The following is a 21235-nucleotide window of genomic DNA, read 5'->3' on the forward strand; positions in this document are numbered from 1 at the left end:
TCGGAGGTGTGGTGGGGAGCAGAGAGAATAAATCATCTCTCACTGCCCGCCCTGCATCTCCGCTCTCCTGCCCTCACTAAATGGGCCAGTGCTGCCAGCCTGCCACCAATGCAGCGAGAATGCACATTTGGTGGCACTGGCTGGCATAGCAAGTGACAATCTGCAAATGGTAGCAAGTGACAATCTGCTAATGGTGGCAAGTGACGTGGCAAGTGACAATCTGCTAATGGTGGCAGGTGACATGGCAAGTGACAATCTGCAAATGGTGGCAAGTGACAATCTGCAAATGGTGGCAGGTGATGTGGCAAGTGACACGCCCAGGGCTCCCACTGATTCTGCATTATGGTGAGTTGAACCACTTCATTATATATTACAATATAACAATAGAAACAATGCGCTTTGATCACCCTGACACCATATCAACCATGGTGCCATGATGATTGAAACGCCAACACCAGCCTTCTTTTGCCCGCAAAAAATTGCTTACCACCGGCGTGCACCCCCCCCCCCCGGTTGGTGACCGCTGCTATGGGCTCTAGCCCCAGATCTTTTTCAGACCTAGCAACGCCCCTGCATAACAGTAAATATGTGGCACGCAGTGTCACTAGAAAAAAGTGGCAAAGACAAAATGCAATAACAATGGAACGTCCATACATAGCTAATAATGGTGTATGAATAACGGTAGTTGTAAGCTCTACGCCGTTTCGGGACCTTATAGCCACTCATCAGGAGCATAACCGTATTAATCACCTATAAATAGGGGAAATTAGCAATATTTAGAGTAGTTTAAAGGACGAGTGGGCAAATGTAAAACATAAAATTCCACATTCTTCCACAAAGACCATAAACTTACAATTGCGTCTGTGCAAAGGCGGCGCAGCCCTGAATGCAGAGCCCACCCACAATGCCAGGGTCCGAAGCTGAGGGAGCGTGTCCAGGCAGCAGACCCAGCAACGAGAAACCCCCAGATTGGGTCAGAGTGTGACGGGGTGACCTCAGTGGAAGGGGGAAAAAAAAAGGACCTGAAAAGCAAAAACACCAAGTGAATAGGTGAGAATAGTGTGAAAAAAATGAAGGGAGAATATGAAGCAGTGAAAATGGGTTGGAGTTAAAAACTAATAAAAGAAAGAGAAGGAAAGAAGAAAGAAAAGAAAGAAAAGTTCCAAGAAAGAGAGAATAGAATATGAGAGAAAAAAAAAAAACCAAGATAGTACAGAAAAAGACCAGGGAAGGGAGATGGTGAAACAAAAGAGGAAAACTGAGTGAAAGAAAAGGGGGTGAAGAAAGACCAACTTAAAATTCTCACGATAATGTACTACCAAGACAGTCACATAAACATTAACATAGCCACCAATATAGCCCAATCATAGCTAAATCAATGAGCCACTGGGTTGATGTATGAAAGGATGAAGCGCTACATGTTTCACACGCTTGCGCTTCTTCAGGAGATTAGGGTAAGTATTCTGAATGAGAAAAACACAATGAGTATACGTATAGTCATATGATAATTTACAATGGGTGAAATTACATACAGCATAAGTCACTATTTGCCTGGCTAGTGCACAACCTAGGGCCATCAGGGTATGAGGGCACAAAGTGGATACGAGGACATGTGTAGATACAGCAACCTGCCACCAAGGCACAGCATGGCCTTGCGCCGTAAAGATAGAAAACTTTCAGAATACTTACCCGAAGCTCCTGAAGAAGCGCAAGTGCGCGAAACATGTAGAGCTTCATCCTCTTTTTAGTTATGATGGGGCCATATTGGTGGCTACGTTGATGTTTATGTGACCATCTTGGTAGTACATTCTCGTGAGAATTTTAAGTTGTACTATGTATTTTTGCAAAATTGTAATAAAATGTATACTTTAAGAATTGTTGGTACCTTGGTGCCTATAAAGTCCATAAGAGTTCACTTACCAATTTTGCTATGCTATTTTCTCCCCAAGGTCAGCTACCTTGTACTTCTAAGAGTTCACTTACCAATTTTGCCATTCAATTTGGGATGTGACACCATTTTAACTATGTTTGCATCCACAGTACCACCCTGTGAGGATGCCTATATCGTCTATAGAGAAAATAGTATACATTTGACCCTGTACATGGCTCTGCTAATAAGTCTTTTTGTTTTATTTTATTTAGCATGTAGTTATTTTCCCTGTACCCCATTAGCCCATAGTGTCAAATAGGCTAGGTATTCCACTGGCTGTAAGGAGCTTGTAAGTAGGCATCAGGAATTGTTTTTTAGCTCAAAATAATCTAGGAGACTTAAGTGGGAAGTTTATATTTTAACGTGGACCTGCCCTTTGAATAATTCTTCCCCAGTGTCTTAAAAAACACTTCCATTTATAGCCAAGCAGACATCTCTGAAAATACAGAGTGACAAATAATGTCTGTTTGTCAAAGATAAGTTTCCCTTTTCCTGATGCTGGAGAACCTATCAGGGGAAAAAAATGGTAAGGGTATACTAGACACTGAGGCAGAAGGCAGGGATATTACAAGTGACATGGAAAATCTAGTGATGCAAAGACAAGCTAATGACATTTAGAAAGAGAGAGAGGGGGGATCTAGTAGCAAACAGATGTCAGGGATCTTTTAAAGCAAAAATAGTTAAATGGAATTTAGGTGCCATGGAGGGTGGGGGGAGGTAATAGCGATCTGTTGACATGTAGACCATTGATGATGATTGAGTGAAAAAATTAGACAGGTAAACAGTTTTTGTACAGGTGGGGGTTATCTAAGGAGGGGAGAAGGGGAGCTATTGATGAAAGACAGGTAAATGGGCACCTAGTCCCACAGAGAAGGTTGAAGGGGCTATCTAGTGACCCAACGAGGGGGTAAGAGGGAAGATCTTGTTTTACTGAGACAGATACGAAAGGATCTAGCAACTCAGGTAAAGGGGAGAATCTAGTAACTCGGAGAAAGGTGCAGGGGACCTTGTCGCAAAAAAGACAGGTGCAGGAGGATCTAGTGACCCAGGGAAGGGTAAAGTAGATCTTGTCTCGCAGAGGGAAGGAGGATCTAGTGACCCTGAGACTGGTAAAGGCGGAATGTAGTGATCCAGAGAAAAGTAAAGGAGATCCTGTCGCACAGACACAAGTGAAGGAGAAACTAATGAGAGAAAAAGGTGAAGGGGACCAAGTGGCACAGGGACTGTGGAGGATAGATAGGTAGATAAGTGATAGAGTGTTTAGAAAAGGACAAATAAAGCAGACCTACAGACCATATAAAGAACAGATGGTAGGGAAGTAATAGGAGGTAATACCAAAAGGATGCCAGAGACCAAAGAGAATATGGACATTTTGGTGACATTGGGGTTTGCTCTACTCATACACAGCTGCACAGAAGGTGAGATATGCAATGTCTTTGTTTGAAATCATTTTGATTTGTGTTACATGCTAGGCTGGTCATATAACTCTTGATTACTTATAGCAATGGGTTCCTAACATTCAGATGGTAAAGACACCAGCGGCTTTGAAGCTTTGAACTGACTGGTCCGTGTTAATAAAAGACACCTACTAATGGATGGCATTACCCAAATACAGGAGATTTCTGCCAGATCAGGCACTATTCCCCATGTCTATGTAGACGAGTGAAGATATTGTCAGGGACCAAACATCCAACTATCACTAAATGTCTATGGCTGCCGTTGAAACCCACAGTGTTGTGCAAACATTTGGATGCCTCTGGGACGTTTTTTAAAAATTGAATGAACACAATCAAACTAATTATTTAAGTAAATTTTATTTATCTTTATTTTCTAAATTGGAAAAAAACAAGGCATAGACTTTGACTTCAGATGTTTGTTGAATCCAGTCATTCTGTTTCAGCTTTAAGAATAGCATGATGTGAGTGGGATGGTGACTATTTTTTTTTTTACCTACCAGACAGTATACGGTTTTGTTCTAAACGTCCTTGATTGTTGTGCATAGACATATAACATTTTTCATTTGGAATACTGTCACATGCAATGGCAGCACAGCAACAACATTCATATTTTGATTATTTTCTGTTTATAAATATCGGTAACATGACATATATTATTGTATTTACTGTCACCCTTGCTGTTCCCCCACAGGCTGCACAGAAGTCCCCTCTCTTTCCCTTTCACTGTTCATAGGCATCTCACAATTCAATCATAGTGCTTTGAGGTGCCAGCTCTGTCTTGATTGGACGATCCACACCCCTCAAGAATACACCTTCACATATTTTTTAAATGAACATCTTGTACAGATAACCAAAAAACAAGACACAAAAGCACTGTACTATCTGTCCAACAAGAAGAATATCTATGGATCATGGGAATGCAAGGTTGAACAATATCCCAGCCTTCGTGCTGTGTACTACATAGGACCACAGACATCTGCCCCGCCAGCCTCAGAAGACAGCGCAAGTAAGTCTGTCCCTCCTCCTGCAGGGTGACACAGATAGAATTAATCTGTTAGTCTGTCCTCCTCCTCCAGGGTGACACAGACAGAAGGGATCTATACACCGATCAGCCATAACATTATCACCACTGCCAGGTAAAATTAATATTGTTGATTATTTTGTTACAATGGCATCTGAAAGGTGCCACGTAGGCCCATGTAGATTCAATAGAAAAGCTACTGTAGTTCAAAAGTTGTTGAAAAAAGTTAATACTGGTTCTGATAGAAACATGTCAGAACACACAGTGCATCGCAGTTTGATGCATATGGAGCTGCGTAACTGTAGACCAGTCAAGGTGACCCGTATCCACAGCCAAAAGTGGCTACAATGGGCAGGTGAGCATCAGAACTGGTATACGGAGCAATGGAAGAAGGTGGCCTGGTTTGAGTTTGATTTGTTACTTGACTTAAAAGAACTTACAGGTCAGGATCTGCCATTAATGGCTTGGTGCCAGCTACCACAGCTACCATGCCTTAAAGGGTTGCTTAAAGGGTTATAGTGGGTGGTCATAATGTTATGGCTAATCGGTCTAAGCCTGCCCCCACTCCTGCAAGGTGACACAGACAGACGCTATGAGTCTGGTTATCCTCTTGCAGGGTGACACAAACAAAAGGGAGACATGGGTATGTCCCTCCTCCCATGGGGTGACAAAGAGATGAATGCTTGTTCCTCATGCAAAGTGACCATTCTTTTATAACTTTCAGCCTCATACTTTAAATGCAATTCATTTCCAGGCAAAGAGGAAACATCTGTTCCAGCTTTTATAGTTCCTTCACGACTTATCATTACCATTGTGACTGCAGTCCTATTACTGATAATCCTCATCATACTGACAGCCATTACATCCAGCTGCTGCCTATTGAGAATCTGCAGGTAGGAGTCTGTGTCATCTGAACCACTGTAAATGGATTTGTGTGCATTTGTTATATAATAAGAATTTACAATTAAATCATCCAAATGTTAATTTGCCATTTGTCCTAATGGAAACCCTACAGAATAGAAATATTGGAGATGCTGCCGTGATTCACTTTTAAAAGGCCAGACCATTGTTCCTAATTTTTGTGAACAGTCTACTGACTGGAATGGTACCAGCTGATTGGAGAAAAGCCAATGTAGCACCAATATTTAAAAAGGGCCCAAAATACATCCCTGGGAATTACAGACCAGTTAGCCTAACATCAATAGTATGTAAACTCTTGGAGGGGATGATAAGGGACTATATACAAGATTTTAGTAATGAGAACGGTATCATTAGCAGTAATCAGCATGGATTCATGAAGAATCGTTCTTGCCAAACCAATCTACTAACCTTCTATGAGGAGGTGAGCTGCCATCCAGATAAAGGAAGGCCCGTAGACGTGGTGTATCTGGATTTTGCAAAGCATTTGACACAGTTCCCCCATAAACGTTTACTGTACAAAATAAGGTCCTTTGGCATGGACCATAGGGTGAGTACATGGATTGAAAACTGGCTACAAGGGCGAGTTCAGAGGGTGGTGATAAATGGGGAGTACTCTGAATGGTCAGGGGTGGGTAGTGGGGTTCCCCAGGGTTCTGTGCTGGGACCAATCCTATTTAATTTGTTCATAAATGACCTGGAGGATGGGATAAACAGTTCAATCTCTGTATTTGCAGACGATATTAAGCTAAGCAGGGCAATAACTTCTCCACAGGATGTGGAAACCTTGCAAAAAGATCTGAACAAATTAATGGGGTGGTCAACTACATGGCAAATGAGGTTCAATATAGAAAAATGTAAAATAATGCATTTGGGTGGCAAAAATATGAATGCAATCTATACACTAGGGGGAGAACCTCTGGGGGAATCTAGGATGGAAAAGGACCTGGGGGCCCTAGTAGATGATAGGCTCAGGAATTGCATCCAACAGAATATTGGCATGCATTAAAAAGGGGATCAACTCCAAAGATAAAACAATAATTCTCCCGCTCTACAAGACTCTGGTCCAGCCGCACCTAGAGTATGCTGCCCAGTTCTGGGCACCAGTCCTCAGGAAGGATGTACTGGAAATGGAGCGAGTACAAAGAAGGGCAACAAAGCTAATAAAGGGTCTGGAGGATCATAGTTATGAGGAAAGGTTGCGAGCACTAAACTTATTCTCTCTGGAGAAGAGACGCTTGAGAGGGGATATGATTTCAATATACAAATACCGTACTGGTGACCCCACAATAGGAATAAAACTTTTTTGCAGAAGAGAGTTTAACAAAACTCGTGGCCACTTATTAAAATTAGAAGAAAAGAGGTTTAACCTTAAACTACGTAGAGGGTTCTTTACTGTAAGAGCAGCAATTCCCTTCCACAGGCAGTGGTCTCAGCGGGGAGCATCAATAGCTTCAAGAAACTATTAGATAAGCACCTGAATGACCGCAACATACAGGGATATACAATGTAATACTGCCACATAATCACACATAGGTTGGACTTGATGGACTTGTGCCTTTTGTCAACCTCACCTACTATGTAACCTCGGTTCTCAATCAATATCAATGACATGGTATTGATAAGAGCTATTTTATCTATTTTATCTAAGGGAAGTTCCCAAAACATGGCCCGTTGGAGGTACGTGAGGACTGAGGTTGAGAACCTCTGCTCTACATCTTCAAAATATGCCCCTTCCTAACCAATGACTCCACAAAGCTTCTAAGTCACTCTCTGTTTTTTTCTCACCTTGACCACTACAACTCCCTCCTCGTTAGCTTACCTTTACATAGGCTATTCCCCCTCCAGTCCACTGTATTTTGTAGCCTATTCAAATGAATAGGCTTTCAAAACACAATGCAAGGAAATGTACTCGACTCGCATGGGAACTTGCACGCTCTGGTGTGAACCAGCCCTTAGGGGCATACAATCAAGGAGTTGGGCCCAGGCATCACTAAACCTCTGCACCCGACTGCTGAGGCCCGCGCATGCAATCTTGGGAGGAGGACATACAGTGCCTTGAAAAAGTATTCATACCCCTTGAAATTTTCTACCCTTTGTCATGTTACAACCAAAAGACGTAAATATATTTTATTGGGGTTATATGTGATAGACCAACACAAAGTGGAAGATAATTGTGAATTGGAAGAATAATAATAATAAATGTTTTTCAAGATTTTTTAAAAAATAAATGTGAAAAGTGTGGCTTGTATATGTATTCAGCCCCCCTGAGTCAATACTTTGTAGAACCACCTTTTGCTGCAATTACAGATGCAAGTCTTTTTGGGTATGTCTCTACCAGCTTTGTACATCTAGAGAGTGATGTTTTTGCCCATTTTTCTTTGGAAAATAGCTCAAGTTTTGTCAGATTGGACGGAGAGCATCTGTAAACAGCAATTTTCAAGTCTTGCCACAGATTCTCAATTGGATTTAGGTCTGGACTTTGACTGGGCCATTCTAACACATGAATATGCTTTGATCAAAACCATTCCTTTGTGGTTCGGCTGTATGCTTAGGGTCTTTGTCCTCCTGGAAGGTGAACCTCCGTCCCAGTCTCAAGTCTTTTGCAGACTCTAACAGGTTTTCTTCTAAATATTATTATTATTATACAGTATTTATATAGCGCCAACAGTTTACGTAGCGCTTTACAACTTGAGGGTAGACAGTACAAATACAATACAATTTGATACAGTAGGAATCAGAGGGCCCTGCTCCTTAGAGCTTACAATCTAAGAGCTCCACCCATTTTCCCATCAACTCTGACCAGCTTCCCGATCCCTGCTGATGAAAAGCATCCCCACAGCATGATGCCGCCACCACCATGTTCCATGATAGGGATGATGTGTTCAGGGTGATGTGCAGTGTTAATTTTCTGTCACACACAACGTTTTGCTTTTAGGCCAAAAAGTCACATTTTGGTCTCATCTGACCAGAGCACCTTCTTCCACATGTTTGCTATATACCCCACATGGCTTCCTACAAACTGCAAATGGGACTTCTTATGGCTTTCTTTCTTTCCTTTTTTTTTTAATTCTTTATTTATTAAAGACAAGCACCATATTCTCTCCATTTTCGGATGATGGATTGAACAGTGCTTCATGAGATGTTCAAAGCCTGGGATATTTTTTTTTTTTTTTTTAATAACCTAACCCTGCTTCAAACTTCTCCACAACTTTATCCCTGACCTGTCTGGTGTATTTTTTGGCCTTCGCGATGCTGTCTGTTCACTAAAGTTCTCCAACAAACCTATGAGGGCTTCACAGAACAGCTGTATTTATACTGAGATTAAATTACACACAGGTGGACTCTATTTACTAATTAGGTGACTTCTGAAGGCAATTGGTTCAACTAGATTTTAGTTAGAGATATCAGAGTAAAGGGGGCTGAATACAAATGCACACCTTGCTTTTCAGATATTTATTTGTAAAAAAGTTTGAAAAAACATTTATCATTTTCCTTCCACTTCACAATTATGTGCCACATTGTGTTGTTCTATCACATAAAATCCCAATAAAATGCATTTACGTTTTTGGTTGTAACATGACAAAATGTGGAAAATTTCAAGGTGTATGAATACTTTTTCAAGGCACTGTATGTTCATTCCCCCATGATTATGTATTCGATTTTGTGATTTCAACTGGTTTGCATAACAATAAGCCTTTGCAATAATATCCTGTATTTAAATCATGTTGATGTAAGTGAATACGTTCGTAAATAGATAGTCTTGAAAACACCAGCTGGTTGTAGAACAATGATTACTTTATGACTTATGGTATAAAACATAGGAAATGCTTTGCAAGAAATTGGGGTTCCCCTTCTTCAGACAAACAGATAATATAATACTACCAAAGCCCTGCAGAAGGAGGAGAGTCAATGTGCTAAAATGTGTTTGTAAGCAGATGCAGTCTACTTTCTCCACAGCGGGTGGTGCTCGACTGTAGTGATACTGTTGCTGGGTCGCTGGGGAAGCTATCCTATTGGATGCTGAAGCCCCATGTGACTCAAGCAGTCATCTTGGGTTAGGCAGAGGCTATTTAAGGCCCTGGCTCCCAGGTTTTAGTGCACTTTGGTTTATGGACAGTAGGGACAGGTACCCCATCTGTAAAACTAACAGTAACCATGCTAGGGAAAGGTTCCTGACGAGGAGGGTAAGCATAGGGCTTCACCTCTTCTGACTGATTCCCAATTGAGACCAGATGACCAGGCCGCAATCGGTCTCTTCTCAACAGTTGCTGTCATTCCGACTGCAATATACCCGGTCATGCTACGGAATTGTGGGTGTGCCCAGCTGGGTGGCTGGCTTACTGGGCTCGTTGTGAACTGTTGTTGCATCCCTTCAATGCAAGTTCTATTGCAGCTGCCTGTGTGAATTATTGTCTCCACATCACTCTGTGCTCCACCTACATGGTGGCTATGCTTTTTATCATACATCAATAAAATGGCCATGGTTTTCCAACCAGCTGAAGCTTCTACAACTCTCTATTCATGCACAGCCTTCCTCACTTACTTCCATAATATTCTCATGCTTGAAGAGACCCATTCTGAGGACCCTCCGTGAGAGTTATCCACCACCAATCAGGCCTAGCGCTACCTCACACATTGCCTGCAAAGCCTGCATTTGAATCAGATACATAATTGTTGTTAAAAGGTATAAACTCAAATAATTTATTTATTTTTCTTCTTCTGTTTAGGAAAACATCCAACTTACATCACCGTCCCAGAGGTAAGAATTTTGGATGATGCATGGCCTAAAAATGAAAAAGCGGAACATCTGTTAAAAGAGTATTTCATTTTTTTTTTTTTAAAGCTTTTTAAATATTCAATAACAGTATTCTCTCTTATGTAGTTGGCTTTAAGCCAAGTATCTAATTTTTAGTGAAAGTCTTTTACAGCCCTTCTTTCCTTTAGTGTAACCAGGGCAGCCTTCAGAAATGTTGGGGTTACACAACTTTAGGCCTGGGCCCCCGGGCCTGACCACCAACATTCCCCAGGGTCCACCCACTGAATCCACTGTGAATGCAGAGGAATACAATTTCCAGTGCAAATATTACCAATATCATGAAACAAATGAAAGCAGTATTAAACCCAAAACCAAAATGTAATATATTACAGTTTACCAATACTTAGATGTGGTGGCTGCATTCATTTTCTTTTTTTTTAGGCTTTTTATTTTCTGTTTTCCCCTGGTGATCTGTTCAGTAACACACCTCTTGTATTAGAGTGCCCCCACTCTGGATACAGGAGCAACAGAGACACCTTTGAACAGCAGTGGTGGGTTTTTAGATGTACCCTTTAGGTACATCTAACATTTTTTTTTCCTTTTGGGATAAATGTTTTCCATAAATAAATGGAAACCAATCATTGTAAGCACCTCTGTCAGTGTTAATCTAGGAACTGGTAAGCTGCAATATAATAAAATGTTTGCTTTTAGGGTTTTAGGCTCGGTTCACACCAGTCCGGTGCGAATTGCAGCTCCAGTTTTTCTGCGAAGAAAAAAAATCAGTTGTTCAATGTTTCCTCTCCATTGTAGCTGTGGATCAGCTGACCAGGGGGAGGGGGAGGTGTAGGGAGGAGGGGAGAGAATTAGCGTTCAGAACGGACTGCATCTGAGAATCAGACGCGTTGCCATAGAAGATTATGTGCCTGCAATTCGCACCACAATGCCTAGAAAACGCACACGTTTTTTGGGCAATGCGGAGTGCGAATGCAACGCACATATGTGAACCAGACTCATTGAAACTAATAGATTTTAAAATGTTCTGCGAATTGTTTCAATGAGTCTGGTTCACATATGTGCGTTGCATTCGCACTCCGCATTGCCCAAATAATGTGTGTGTTTTCTAGGCATTGCGGTGCGAGTTGCAGGCACATAATCTTCTATGGGCACGCATCTGATTCGCAGATGCAGTCCTTTCTGAACAAAAACTCTCCCCCTCCTCACTACACCTCCCCCTCTCCCTGGTCAGCTGATCCGCAGCTACAACGGAGAGGAACAAAAGCTACAACCGAGCCAGCCACTCCCACTCCCTCCACAGCCCAGCGATCCACTGAGCACGCGGGGGGACAGAGCAGAGTGCTGTGAGAACTAAGCAATATGCGGTGTTCGATCACTTGGTTCTCAGTGTTAGAGGTGTCGGGGGACCAATGCCGCATTCATCTAGGCAAGTATGATCCTTCAAAAAAACAAAAAAACAAACCCCATACTTCTCTTTTAATAAAGTTATTCTGTTATACATCACATCGGGAGATGGAGGCCAAGGGTAGAGAGAGAGAGGGGCAAGGAAAGAAAGAGAGGGGGACAGAGACTGGTGACAGTGCTCACTCACTTGGATGGTCCATGGGGGCTCTCAGTCAGTGGCTTCTGTTTTCGTGTGGCTGTCAGCTGCCTGTTTAATCTTTCTGCCTCCACATCCGCTTAACAGATGCAGCACATGGACAGGGAGAGAGGGGTGTGTGTGTGAAGCTCAGGCATGCTGGAGGTGGGGGGATCCCCCCCTTCCAGGACAGCTGCACCTTCCAAGCTGGCTGTCACCGCACACTGAGACCAGGGATGATCAAGAGGAGGGAGTGGCCATCAAAAGGAGGGTGAGGAGAGAAGTAGGTGGATGGAGCCATGGTTTTCCAGGGTGGAAGAGCATTCATTTCTACGCCCCACAAACACCCCAGCAGCCCCCCCCCCCCCCATGCTAAGCCACTGACTGGGAGTCAGGAGCCAGTGCAGCGGGTGGCACCAACGGGAGTCAGGACTAGTGTAGTGGGGGGGGGGGGGAGGGGAAGGAACAAAGAAGAGGTGCCAACTTGGGGCCTGGGAGTCCCAAGGGACTGGGCCCCCTACATCTGTACCCGCTTGATGGCGGCCCTGAGTATAAACACTAGTGTGATGTACCTAAAAGGTGAAGCTGTCCTTTAAAAATGATTTATAGTAAAGCTGTAATCATTTGAGACTGTTGCACCTAGTCTTTTATTGAGCAGATAGGCATTGCCCGTCTCTTCTGCAATAAAGAGCCTGCCTGTTTGCAATTTTTTTATGAACATTAGTTCCACTTTAGGCAGTAGACAAGGCAGAAAAGGTCAGACCTCAGGAGGCCTCTCGGTTCTTATGCTGGCCATACACTATACAGAAAATCGGCCGAAAAATCGTTCGTATGGACACTTCGTTCGTTTTTCGGCAAGTTAGTGGGTACAAATCGATAATCGTTTGTGACGTTTTTGTGGAAAAAAAACGAACGGCATGTTTGGAAAATTTCTGCCGAACGTACGATAAATTGCAAGGTTAATGTGTTTCCCGTCCGAACTGCCTGCACTAGGTATATGTAAAAAAACGAACACAAAATTATTTATTCATGTCCACTGAACAGATTATCGGACATTATATGATGGCACGATCGTTTGCGGTCACGGTCGAACGTTCGTTTTTCGAAAATGGGTTCGGCCGATTTTCTGTATAGTGCATGGCCAGCATTAGGGTCATCCTTTAGTAAATCTAAATATTATGACAATTACACTCTTACGCTGGGCAGAGAAAGTGCAGCTCATGTGACAATCAGCAATATCACTGCTACACCCAGACAGGAGTGTAACAGTGTTTACATTATGGAAGCTTCTTCAAGGGGGGAAAGTTGTTAAAGGGGAACTTTTCTCATAACAGTTTGTTAATAATTAATGTTCTTTATCAAAAGAGCAAAACATTCCACATTATTAATTGTGCTACTAAAATTAATGTGTGCTTTAATGTGCCTGTTTCTTCTTGCTGGGGGCTGTCATTTTGTTGAAGTCAAAACCAGTCACTTGCTTTCGAAAAAGTCTCCCCCTCCTCTTGGTCACTTTTTTCAATTGAAATAGGGTATGTACATTTCCAGCTTTGATTGTATGTCTTGGTGAAGTTAGAGAGAGGGAGGGTGACTGAAGATGTACAGTGCTGTCCACAAGGGAGAAAGGAGACAATTTTAAGGAGATCTAATAAGACACTATCCTTGCACGTTTAACTCTTTTGTGTCTCTCTGGCAGTAGTGTTTGTCTTGTCACCTCTCCTTTTCCTTTCCCCTTCCCTAAACTATGTTCCCTCAGCACAGTCTGTTGCTTTAGTCCCCTTTCAGCAATAGTAAATCTTAAAAATTGGACTTTAGTGGCTTTCATTTCAGACAAAGTGTTGAGAATAGAGAGCAAATGAGCATGTGCAAAACAGGATGAAACAGCGCATTACTGGATTTTAAACAGAATAGGCACTTCGTTTTAAGGTTTTACATAGCTATACTTTCAAAAGAGACCAGCCTAAAGTGATCTATCGGGACTTAATTTTCTGACTGAAGTTCCACTTTATTTCTAGGTAAAGCATACAACGTTTCAGCTCTAAAATTTTATTTTTCACATTTTTAAAGGAGAAAAAAAAAAAAAAAAAACACTGCTGTAAATATTTACTCAAAATATATTACAAAACAGACAAAAGCAACAGTGACAAAGATTTTTCATATTTAAAACCCTTTTTGAAGTGGAGTGGAGTGCCCGATTTTCAGCACAATTGTAGGAGTAAGTCCAATCTGATATTTGCAAGAGTCATTGGCCCTCACACTGCAAATGTCGCTTGATATTCCTTGATAGTTGCAATGGCTGACAAGAGCTCAGAGCGGCTAATACAACACCATTTTTTTTTTTTTTTTTTCACCTTGGAGATGCTGTCGCAGCGCTAACCCCCACCTAATGAAAAGGTCTGAGGGTGTGCTGGAGTGTTTTATAAGGTTTCATTGAACACCTTCCTATTGCCTTCTCTCCTGGGTACATCTATATTCCTATATAACAAGGTTTCACAAGCTATAGACCAGCATATTTAGCAGAATGCAATTACAATCTGCTAGATACCAAACATGATATAGAACAGATGACCAGTAGATTTCTCTTAGGAGATCTTATTAGCCTTCTGGGCCTTGTAATTTAGGCATGTTTTGGTGACTAACAGATTGATATCTTCTTATACATTAGCCACTTTTTAGAAAGATAACAGCATCACCATAGGAGATATGGATTAAAGATGACAGATTGAGACATATTGATCAAGAGCTGAACTTTCATATACCAGACTTATAGATATTAATTCACTGAGCTTCTCTCCAGGCTGTTTTTGAGATGACCATTTAAAACAGGGTCTCATCAGAATTCTTTTGAAGACCTGCGCTGGTGAAGATTTATGATGCCTTCTAACTTGTCTGCTTCTAATCAAATATGACCTAAACTGGAATGTAGTTTGTCAAAGATGTCTACTTCCCTGGCTGCTGAACATAGACATAAGATTTAAATCTGACTGTTTTTGTAACAGACTTGCAAATTCTGGGGAAAACAAGGGTGACATGGTGCTCAGTACTACTCCGCTATTAAACACAAGTTTACGTTTCCTCACACCTCACTATCATCACAAATATAAACATTTATAAATATTTCATAGGTAAGCCTGCATAGTTAATAACGTAAATGTTCAGATTCTTCCAGGAGTCCAATCATTGGCCAGACCACTATTTCACTAGTAAAAAAAAAAAAAAAAAATGTATTATTAATGACTGAAATCCCACTTGATGTTGCACCATTTCTTTGTGGGTTAATGGAATACAATATTTATATTGCAGAAAGACAAAGATCAGACAACTTTCCCCTTACTGAAAATTTAAACCGAGGCACAACTGATCTAAACATAGACACGGTAGGTTTAAGAAAGATCTATGGCTTCCTCTGCTGACAGCATTAGGAATTACATATTAATATTGTTTTTCTTTTCCCCAGAGTACAGAAGTGTCTTACGTGGAGCTGGAAATCAGTCAGAAGCCACCCTCCCAAAAATTGCTGAATCCTCGTGCTACAGTCTATGCAACCATAATGTGATTTTATTTAAAGAATCTAATAGGGCTCATGCATGTAGAGCTTAAGAAATTGCCACTGTTACAGGCGTTAAATGCACCTCTATGTAAGCTTATGTGTCTATTACAGGCTTATTAGAAGAGGAACATTTACAGCCAGAGAAAAAAAAACCAACAACGACAACACACACCCATAGCAAAATGCACATTCAGGAGAGGAGCTGAAGAGCAGATAAAAGTGTAATGTGCCTAAACCTACATAAATGCTAGACATGTCTATCATTTGAGTATTAAAGTAATTAACGAAGGGCAAAACTTTTTTCTTTTTAGCTTTGGATAGAGCGGAGAGGGATTAGAACACTTGTCAGATTTTTATTGGCATCTGTGTCCCCAGTAGGGGGATTCACCCTCTCAATCTGTCCTGTTTACCATGACGATTAAAAGTAAAAGAAATCACAAATTTTGGGGTGTCCCCAGAAAAGTAATTGAACGGAAATCTTCCAAGGGGGGACACTAGTTCTGGTGATCTGGGGGTCCCCAATGCATTCTCCTAATTTGCAGGGATTTCCTTACTTCCTGTTTGGCCATGGGACAGGAAGTGAAGGTAAATCTCCAAAATTTAACAAAGGGGGGTACAAAAAAGTTGCCTATAGTTCTACTTTAATGTATTCCAGTGGCTAGAATTAATATTCTGGCCAATAGAATGCATTATCGCTCAAATGCTAGATGCACTTAACTGCATATGCATTAAGCATGTGGCTTTTACCTCAGGCATTCAGAGGGGCTTAAACAGACGCTCTGTGTGCATGAGGCCTAAAGAAGCAGGGCTCATAAAGAAAAGGTGTGATTTTGGTGGACAAAATGCTTCACTACTTATTGAATCATTGACCTAGAACATCCATGTTTGACATGCCCATGTTTGTTACTTTCATGAATCACTCACCTGGAATAAAGGAAAGATCCCAAGATACAGCTACACATAATTTGATTGTACACTTTTATCTGCAATAACTATGTAGTGCAATGGTTTAGCGAATAGAAGATTAACTCAATTATTTAGGTAGACCCCCTCACTACAAAAGTTCTTACTAAAGCAATAGACTGAACAGAAATTATTCCACAAGACTAATAGGTATGGTCAGCTTAAAGCCAGCCAGAGATAGTTCAGCAGGAACTGGCCGAAATGCAAAACATGTATTGGCAAACTGAATGTACTCAAGTTGATCAATCAACTTGGATAGAACCAGCCTGTCAGATTTTACATGTGATCATTGCTAGCGGCTGTTATAGCCTGTAGCAATAATCACTGTGTTCTCCCGGTAGGGGAGCTTCCCCTTTTTCCCCGCTGGAAAAACACAACTGTTCCACAGGAAGGATTCCCCCCATCAACCCATGGTTGCAGGAAAGAAATTCACTCAGTCTATTGCCGGCTTCACAATTTGGCCTTGTTTACATGGGCAGCTGGGGGTGGTAAAGATGGCTGAGCCTCAATTTTACAGAACCCCCCTCCCACCCCCCACTGTCACCAGCCATGTTAGTAGACACTGCCACAGTCAAGATGCAGCAAAAAAATATACCACAGACCATGTTTGGTTGTCTGGCATTATCACAGCCAATGAGGTTGCAGTGCAGAGATGCAGGCTTTCAAGGGTTAAAACAGACGGTTACTTACTGATAACGGTGTTTCTACAAAACCTTCCAGGATGGCAACACATGAGAGATGATAGGCTCCTCCCTACAGGAAACACAAACAAATCAGCTGTTTATAAGGCCCCACCTTACCCCTTGTCCCTCAGTAGTTGTAAAGTAATACTCCCAACCGATTCACAAGGATTATTCCAACATTTAGGCACTTACCACCTAGTGTGTACATACTCCTCCACCCACAACAGGGCGGGAAGTAGGCCTGCCGTCTGGAAGGTTTCGTAGAAACACCGTTATCGGTAAGTAACAGCCGGTTTTCTCACCTCACCTTCCAGGGCGGCAACACATGAGAGGATAATTAAGAAATCCACAGGCCTACCTTAGGGTGGGACCACTGCCTGTAACACTTTGACCGAAGGCTAGGTTTTGCTGCGATAGGACCTCCACCTCTGTAGTGATTCAGGAAGATGTCTTGACTGGACCAGGTGGCTGCGAATTTGCTCCCAGGAGGCTCCCGCTTTTTTGGCCCAGGAGGTTGCTAGGGTTCTAGTTGAGTGTGCTTTCAACTTTTCTGGTGCAGGTATGCCTAAGCTCTTGTAAGCTATAGTAATGCCTTGCCTTATCCACCTAGAGACTGAAGATTTTGAGGCTTGGAGTCCCTTTCTAGGTCCAGAGATTAAAAAGATGATTAGATCTCCTAAAAATTCTTTTAACCTCTGTAGATAAGCAAGGAGGCATCGCCTGACATCTAAACAATGACATTTCTTTTCCCCTTCACGCTTAGGGTGCTCGCAAAAAGATGGTAAGGTTATTACCCGAGTCCTATGGAAGGCTGAAGACACCTTTGGCAGATATAGTGGATCTGGCTTGCAGATGATTCTATCTGGTAGGATCACCAAAAAGGGTTCTTTAATGGAAAGACCCTGCAAGTCCCCTACCCTCCTAGCAGTAGTAATTACTAGGAGAAAGGCTAGATTTATGGTTAAATACTTAAATGAAACTTGTTCAAAAGGATGTCCTAGATAATGCCTCTAGAACCTCGTTAGGTCCCAAGGTGGAAACCTATCCTTCTTGACAGGGGTAGTCCTATTCCTGGATACCAGAAATCTTTTAATTAAAAAGGTTCCTTCGCTACTCTAGAATCAGGAAAAACCGAAAGAGCTGCCACTTGTACTCATCGCCGCGTGTGTCGACAACCATACCCTCCTCTACCCCATCCTGGAGAAATTCCAGGATTACTGGAATAGAAGTGGAAACTATTTGTTTTAGTTTAGACCAAGACCAAAAACTTTCCAAACCTTAAAAGTACATTTTTCTTGTCACCAGCTTCCTGCTTAAGGAGTGTGTCTATCACTCTGTCTGAGCAACCTTTGCTCTTAAGGATCTGGCGCTTACTAACCAGGTCATCAGATGAAAGAATCTAGGTCTGGGGGTGCAGCACTGGACCCTGCGAGACAAGGTCTGGAATGTCCGGGAGCTTCCGAAAGTGCCTTCAAGGTCACAAACCAAGCCCTTCTTGGCCACCATGGGGCCACTAGGAGGACACGGCCTGAAACCTGGCTGAGTTTCTGAATGACTCGCAGAATCAGTGCAAGAGGGGGGAAGGCATAAGCCAACTGGAAGGTCCAGTTTTGTGCTAGAGCATCCAAACCCTTTGACTCTTTCCTGAGAGAGAGAGAGAAAAGAACTTCTTTACCTTCCTGTTCTTTTGATTGGCAAAGAGGTCTATCTCTGGGCAGCCAAACTTTTGAACTAGTACTCAAAATACTTTCGTGTTCAGTTCCCATTCTCCCTGTCTAACAGATTGGCGCCTTAGGAAGTCTGCTTCCTGGTTGTCTGTGTCCTTTATTTGGACCGCTGACAAGGAAACTACCCTGTGCTAGGCCCAGGTCAGGATCTCCTTCGCTAAGGCTAGAAGGGTTTGGGACCTGGTTCCCCCCTGATGGTTCAGCTAAGCTACGGTCGTACCATTGTCTGAACAGACCAGGACTACTTTTCCTGTCACAATCTTTTCGTAATCTTTTAGGGCTTTGCCCACCGCTCTGAGTTCCCTGAGATTGGAAGCGAATCTAGCTACTTCCCTCTGCCAGGAGCCCTGAGCTTTGGCTTTCCCTAGGCGAGCTCCCCATCCCCAGGCACTGTGGTGACCTTTAGTGGATCCCACGGATCCCAGGATGTGCCCTTTTCCAAATTGCCTGGGACTGACCACAACACCATGGCGGATTTTACCTGATGGGTAATGATTAGATTTTTTTTTATCTAGGGATTCGTTCTTTGTCCCAAGAGGAAAGATGGAAGGATTGCAGATCCCTTGAGTGCAGTTGCGCCCAGACAACTGCTGGCTGACATGAGACCCAGGCCCCTAAGGATCTCCCTCCTGGAGCACACCGGGGGTTCCTATCAGCTTTTGAAGGCAGAGACAACCTTTTCCACCTTTTCCCTTGGTAGGAAAAGCTTTTGAGCTCGAGAGTCCACTCGGAAACCCAGGTAGGTCTAGACCTGAGCTGGTTCCAGGGAGGATTTTTCCAAGTTTACTAGCCAGCCCAGGCTTTTCAGGACAGAGATCAACTTCTGGGTATCAGTTTCCACCTGAGCAGCTGATGGACCGTAAATGAGCAAGTCTTCCAGGAAGGGTATCACTGCTTTCCCCTGGAGGTGGAGATGGGTCACCGCCTCAGCTTGAATCTTTGTGAAGATTCTTGGACTTGCCGCTAGCCCAAAAGGAAGTGCCTTGAAACTGCAACTCCTTCCTGGGTAAACTCCTGCAAATCTCAGGAAAGCCTGGTGTTCTGGGAAAAAAAAAAAAAAAAAAAAAAATCACATGTAGATCCAGGGTGGTAATAAAGACATCCTTCAGTATGGTTTAGGTTTTTCTGCACTGAGTAAATGCTCTCCATGGAAAAGCTTTTGTATTCTAGGAATTTAAGTTCCTGATATTTATAATAAGGCGATACGGCAACAGCCTTCCCTATCACTGAAAGGGAATCTAGGATATCCTGAGACTTATTTCCTTGGGAGGAGTGTCTACTAAGCTTCTCTATACAGAAGTCTGCATTTCTGGCAACGCAGGTTGCTGCTAATGCAGGGGCCATAGCCGAGGAATTGGCTTCCCAGGCTTTTTTCAGCAGGGACTCTGACTTTCGGTCCATTGCATCCCAGCTGTTCCCAGAGTTCTCAAAAGGAGAGGTCAGACTTTGTCACCTGGGAGAGGGCAGCATCCAACTTGGGGACCTTTAAAAAAAAAAAAAGTCTGCTTCAGCCTCCTTGAAGGGGAACCTTCTCTTCCAGGTTTTAGGATTGACCAAACTCCTTTCAGGAAACTTCCACTCCTGAAGAACCACATCTTTTAGAGCGACTGGATTAGGGAAAATACCCTAGCCTGGCTTTTAACCAACCCCCTGTACATCTTATCCGGTGCAGAGGTTTCCTTAACTGGTTCAGGGATTTCTTTAGTGGCATAGATAGCCTGGAGGATTTAAAGCCCTCTAAGCCGAAGAGGTGACTACTTAACTTGATGTCTTCTACATCACTATCTGGACCTAAGCCAGCCTCTCCATCTGAAGAGAGCTCAGAGTTCACCTGGCCCTCTGCTTCCTCCATCTCATCCTCTTCCCTGAGCTGAGCCGGGGAAGCCCCTGAGAGAAAGGTAAAGAGATACTTGGTCCTGGCTTGGATAGTAAACTCTCCTGTGATGAGGGACCCTCTTTAGGGGTGGGTTCCTCTGAACCTACTACTAGGGGTGTGCGAGTAGAGGTGCGGAAAGATTGTATAGTGGCCAACATTTCCTTTAGTACAGACTTGAGAAAATCTTTAATTAATCCTGAGGCCTCTTTCCCAGCCAGTTTGGTAATACACCTATAACAAAAAGGCTTGGTGTGGGATTTTGACAATCTTTCCCTGCAATTACCACCCCTTTTACTGGCACTGGTGCTAGCTGATGAGGAAAGTGGTTTGTTAGAGACCTCCTGTGCTCCGCCTGGGGAATCTTCAAGAAAAAAAAAAACAAAAAAAAAAAACAAAAAAAAAAAAAAACAAACAAAAACAAAAAAAGGAGGGAACAAGTCATAGTCACTCTTCCTGCCCCCTGTATCATGGCAGCTCTTCCTGCTGTGACAGGAAGTTTCATCCTGAGAGTAAGGCTTCGAGCACGCAGAGTCCTCCCCTTGGTGCTTCGATCGTTTGGACTCTGGAAAAATGCCGCCTGCTACACCAGGGGAAGACCAGGAGGAGACCCGAGCTGCTGAGCGGCATGCAACAGCGGGAGATTGAAACGCCTGGACCGCCTGCACAAATGCTGTTTTGGGGGCGACCTGTGAGAAGCTCTTAGGCAGCAGGTAAGTGCAGCCCTCACCGGCATTTCTACACCTGGCTCACAGGGGTACCA

General features: G+C 42.9%; 1 protein-coding gene across 1 annotated transcript; it reads left to right on the forward strand.

The window, feature by feature from the left end:
• Positions 1–2420: 2420 nt before the first annotated feature.
• LOC141107902 (uncharacterized) lies at positions 2421–18528 on the forward strand. Its single transcript, XM_073598962.1, has 6 exons — positions 2421–3348; positions 4079–4393; positions 5163–5301; positions 10057–10088; positions 14980–15053; positions 15134–18528. The coding sequence occupies exons 1-6, from the start codon at positions 3273–3275 to the stop codon at positions 15230–15232; spliced, it is 735 nt and encodes a 244-aa protein (XP_073455063.1). The 5' UTR covers positions 2421–3272; the 3' UTR covers positions 15233–18528.
• The last annotated feature ends 2707 nt before the right edge of the window (positions 18529–21235 follow it).

The sequence above is a fragment of the Aquarana catesbeiana genome, linkage group LG09 (assembly GCF_042186555.1).
Source record: "Aquarana catesbeiana isolate 2022-GZ linkage group LG09, ASM4218655v1, whole genome shotgun sequence".
NCBI classification, from domain to species: Eukaryota; Metazoa; Chordata; class Amphibia; order Anura; family Ranidae; genus Aquarana; species Aquarana catesbeiana.

Coding starts and splice junctions, on each gene's coding strand:
- LOC141107902 (XM_073598962.1), top strand. CDS start 3,273: ATGCCAGAGACCAAAGAGAATATGGACATTTTGGTGACATTGGGGTTT. Junction 4,394..5,162: donor AGCCTCAGAAGACAGCGCAA/GTAAGTCTGTCC, acceptor ATTCATTTCCAG/GCAAAGAGGAAACATCTGTT. Junction 10,089..14,979: donor CTTACATCACCGTCCCAGAG/GTAAGAATTTTG, acceptor TTTATATTGCAG/AAAGACAAAGATCAGACAAC.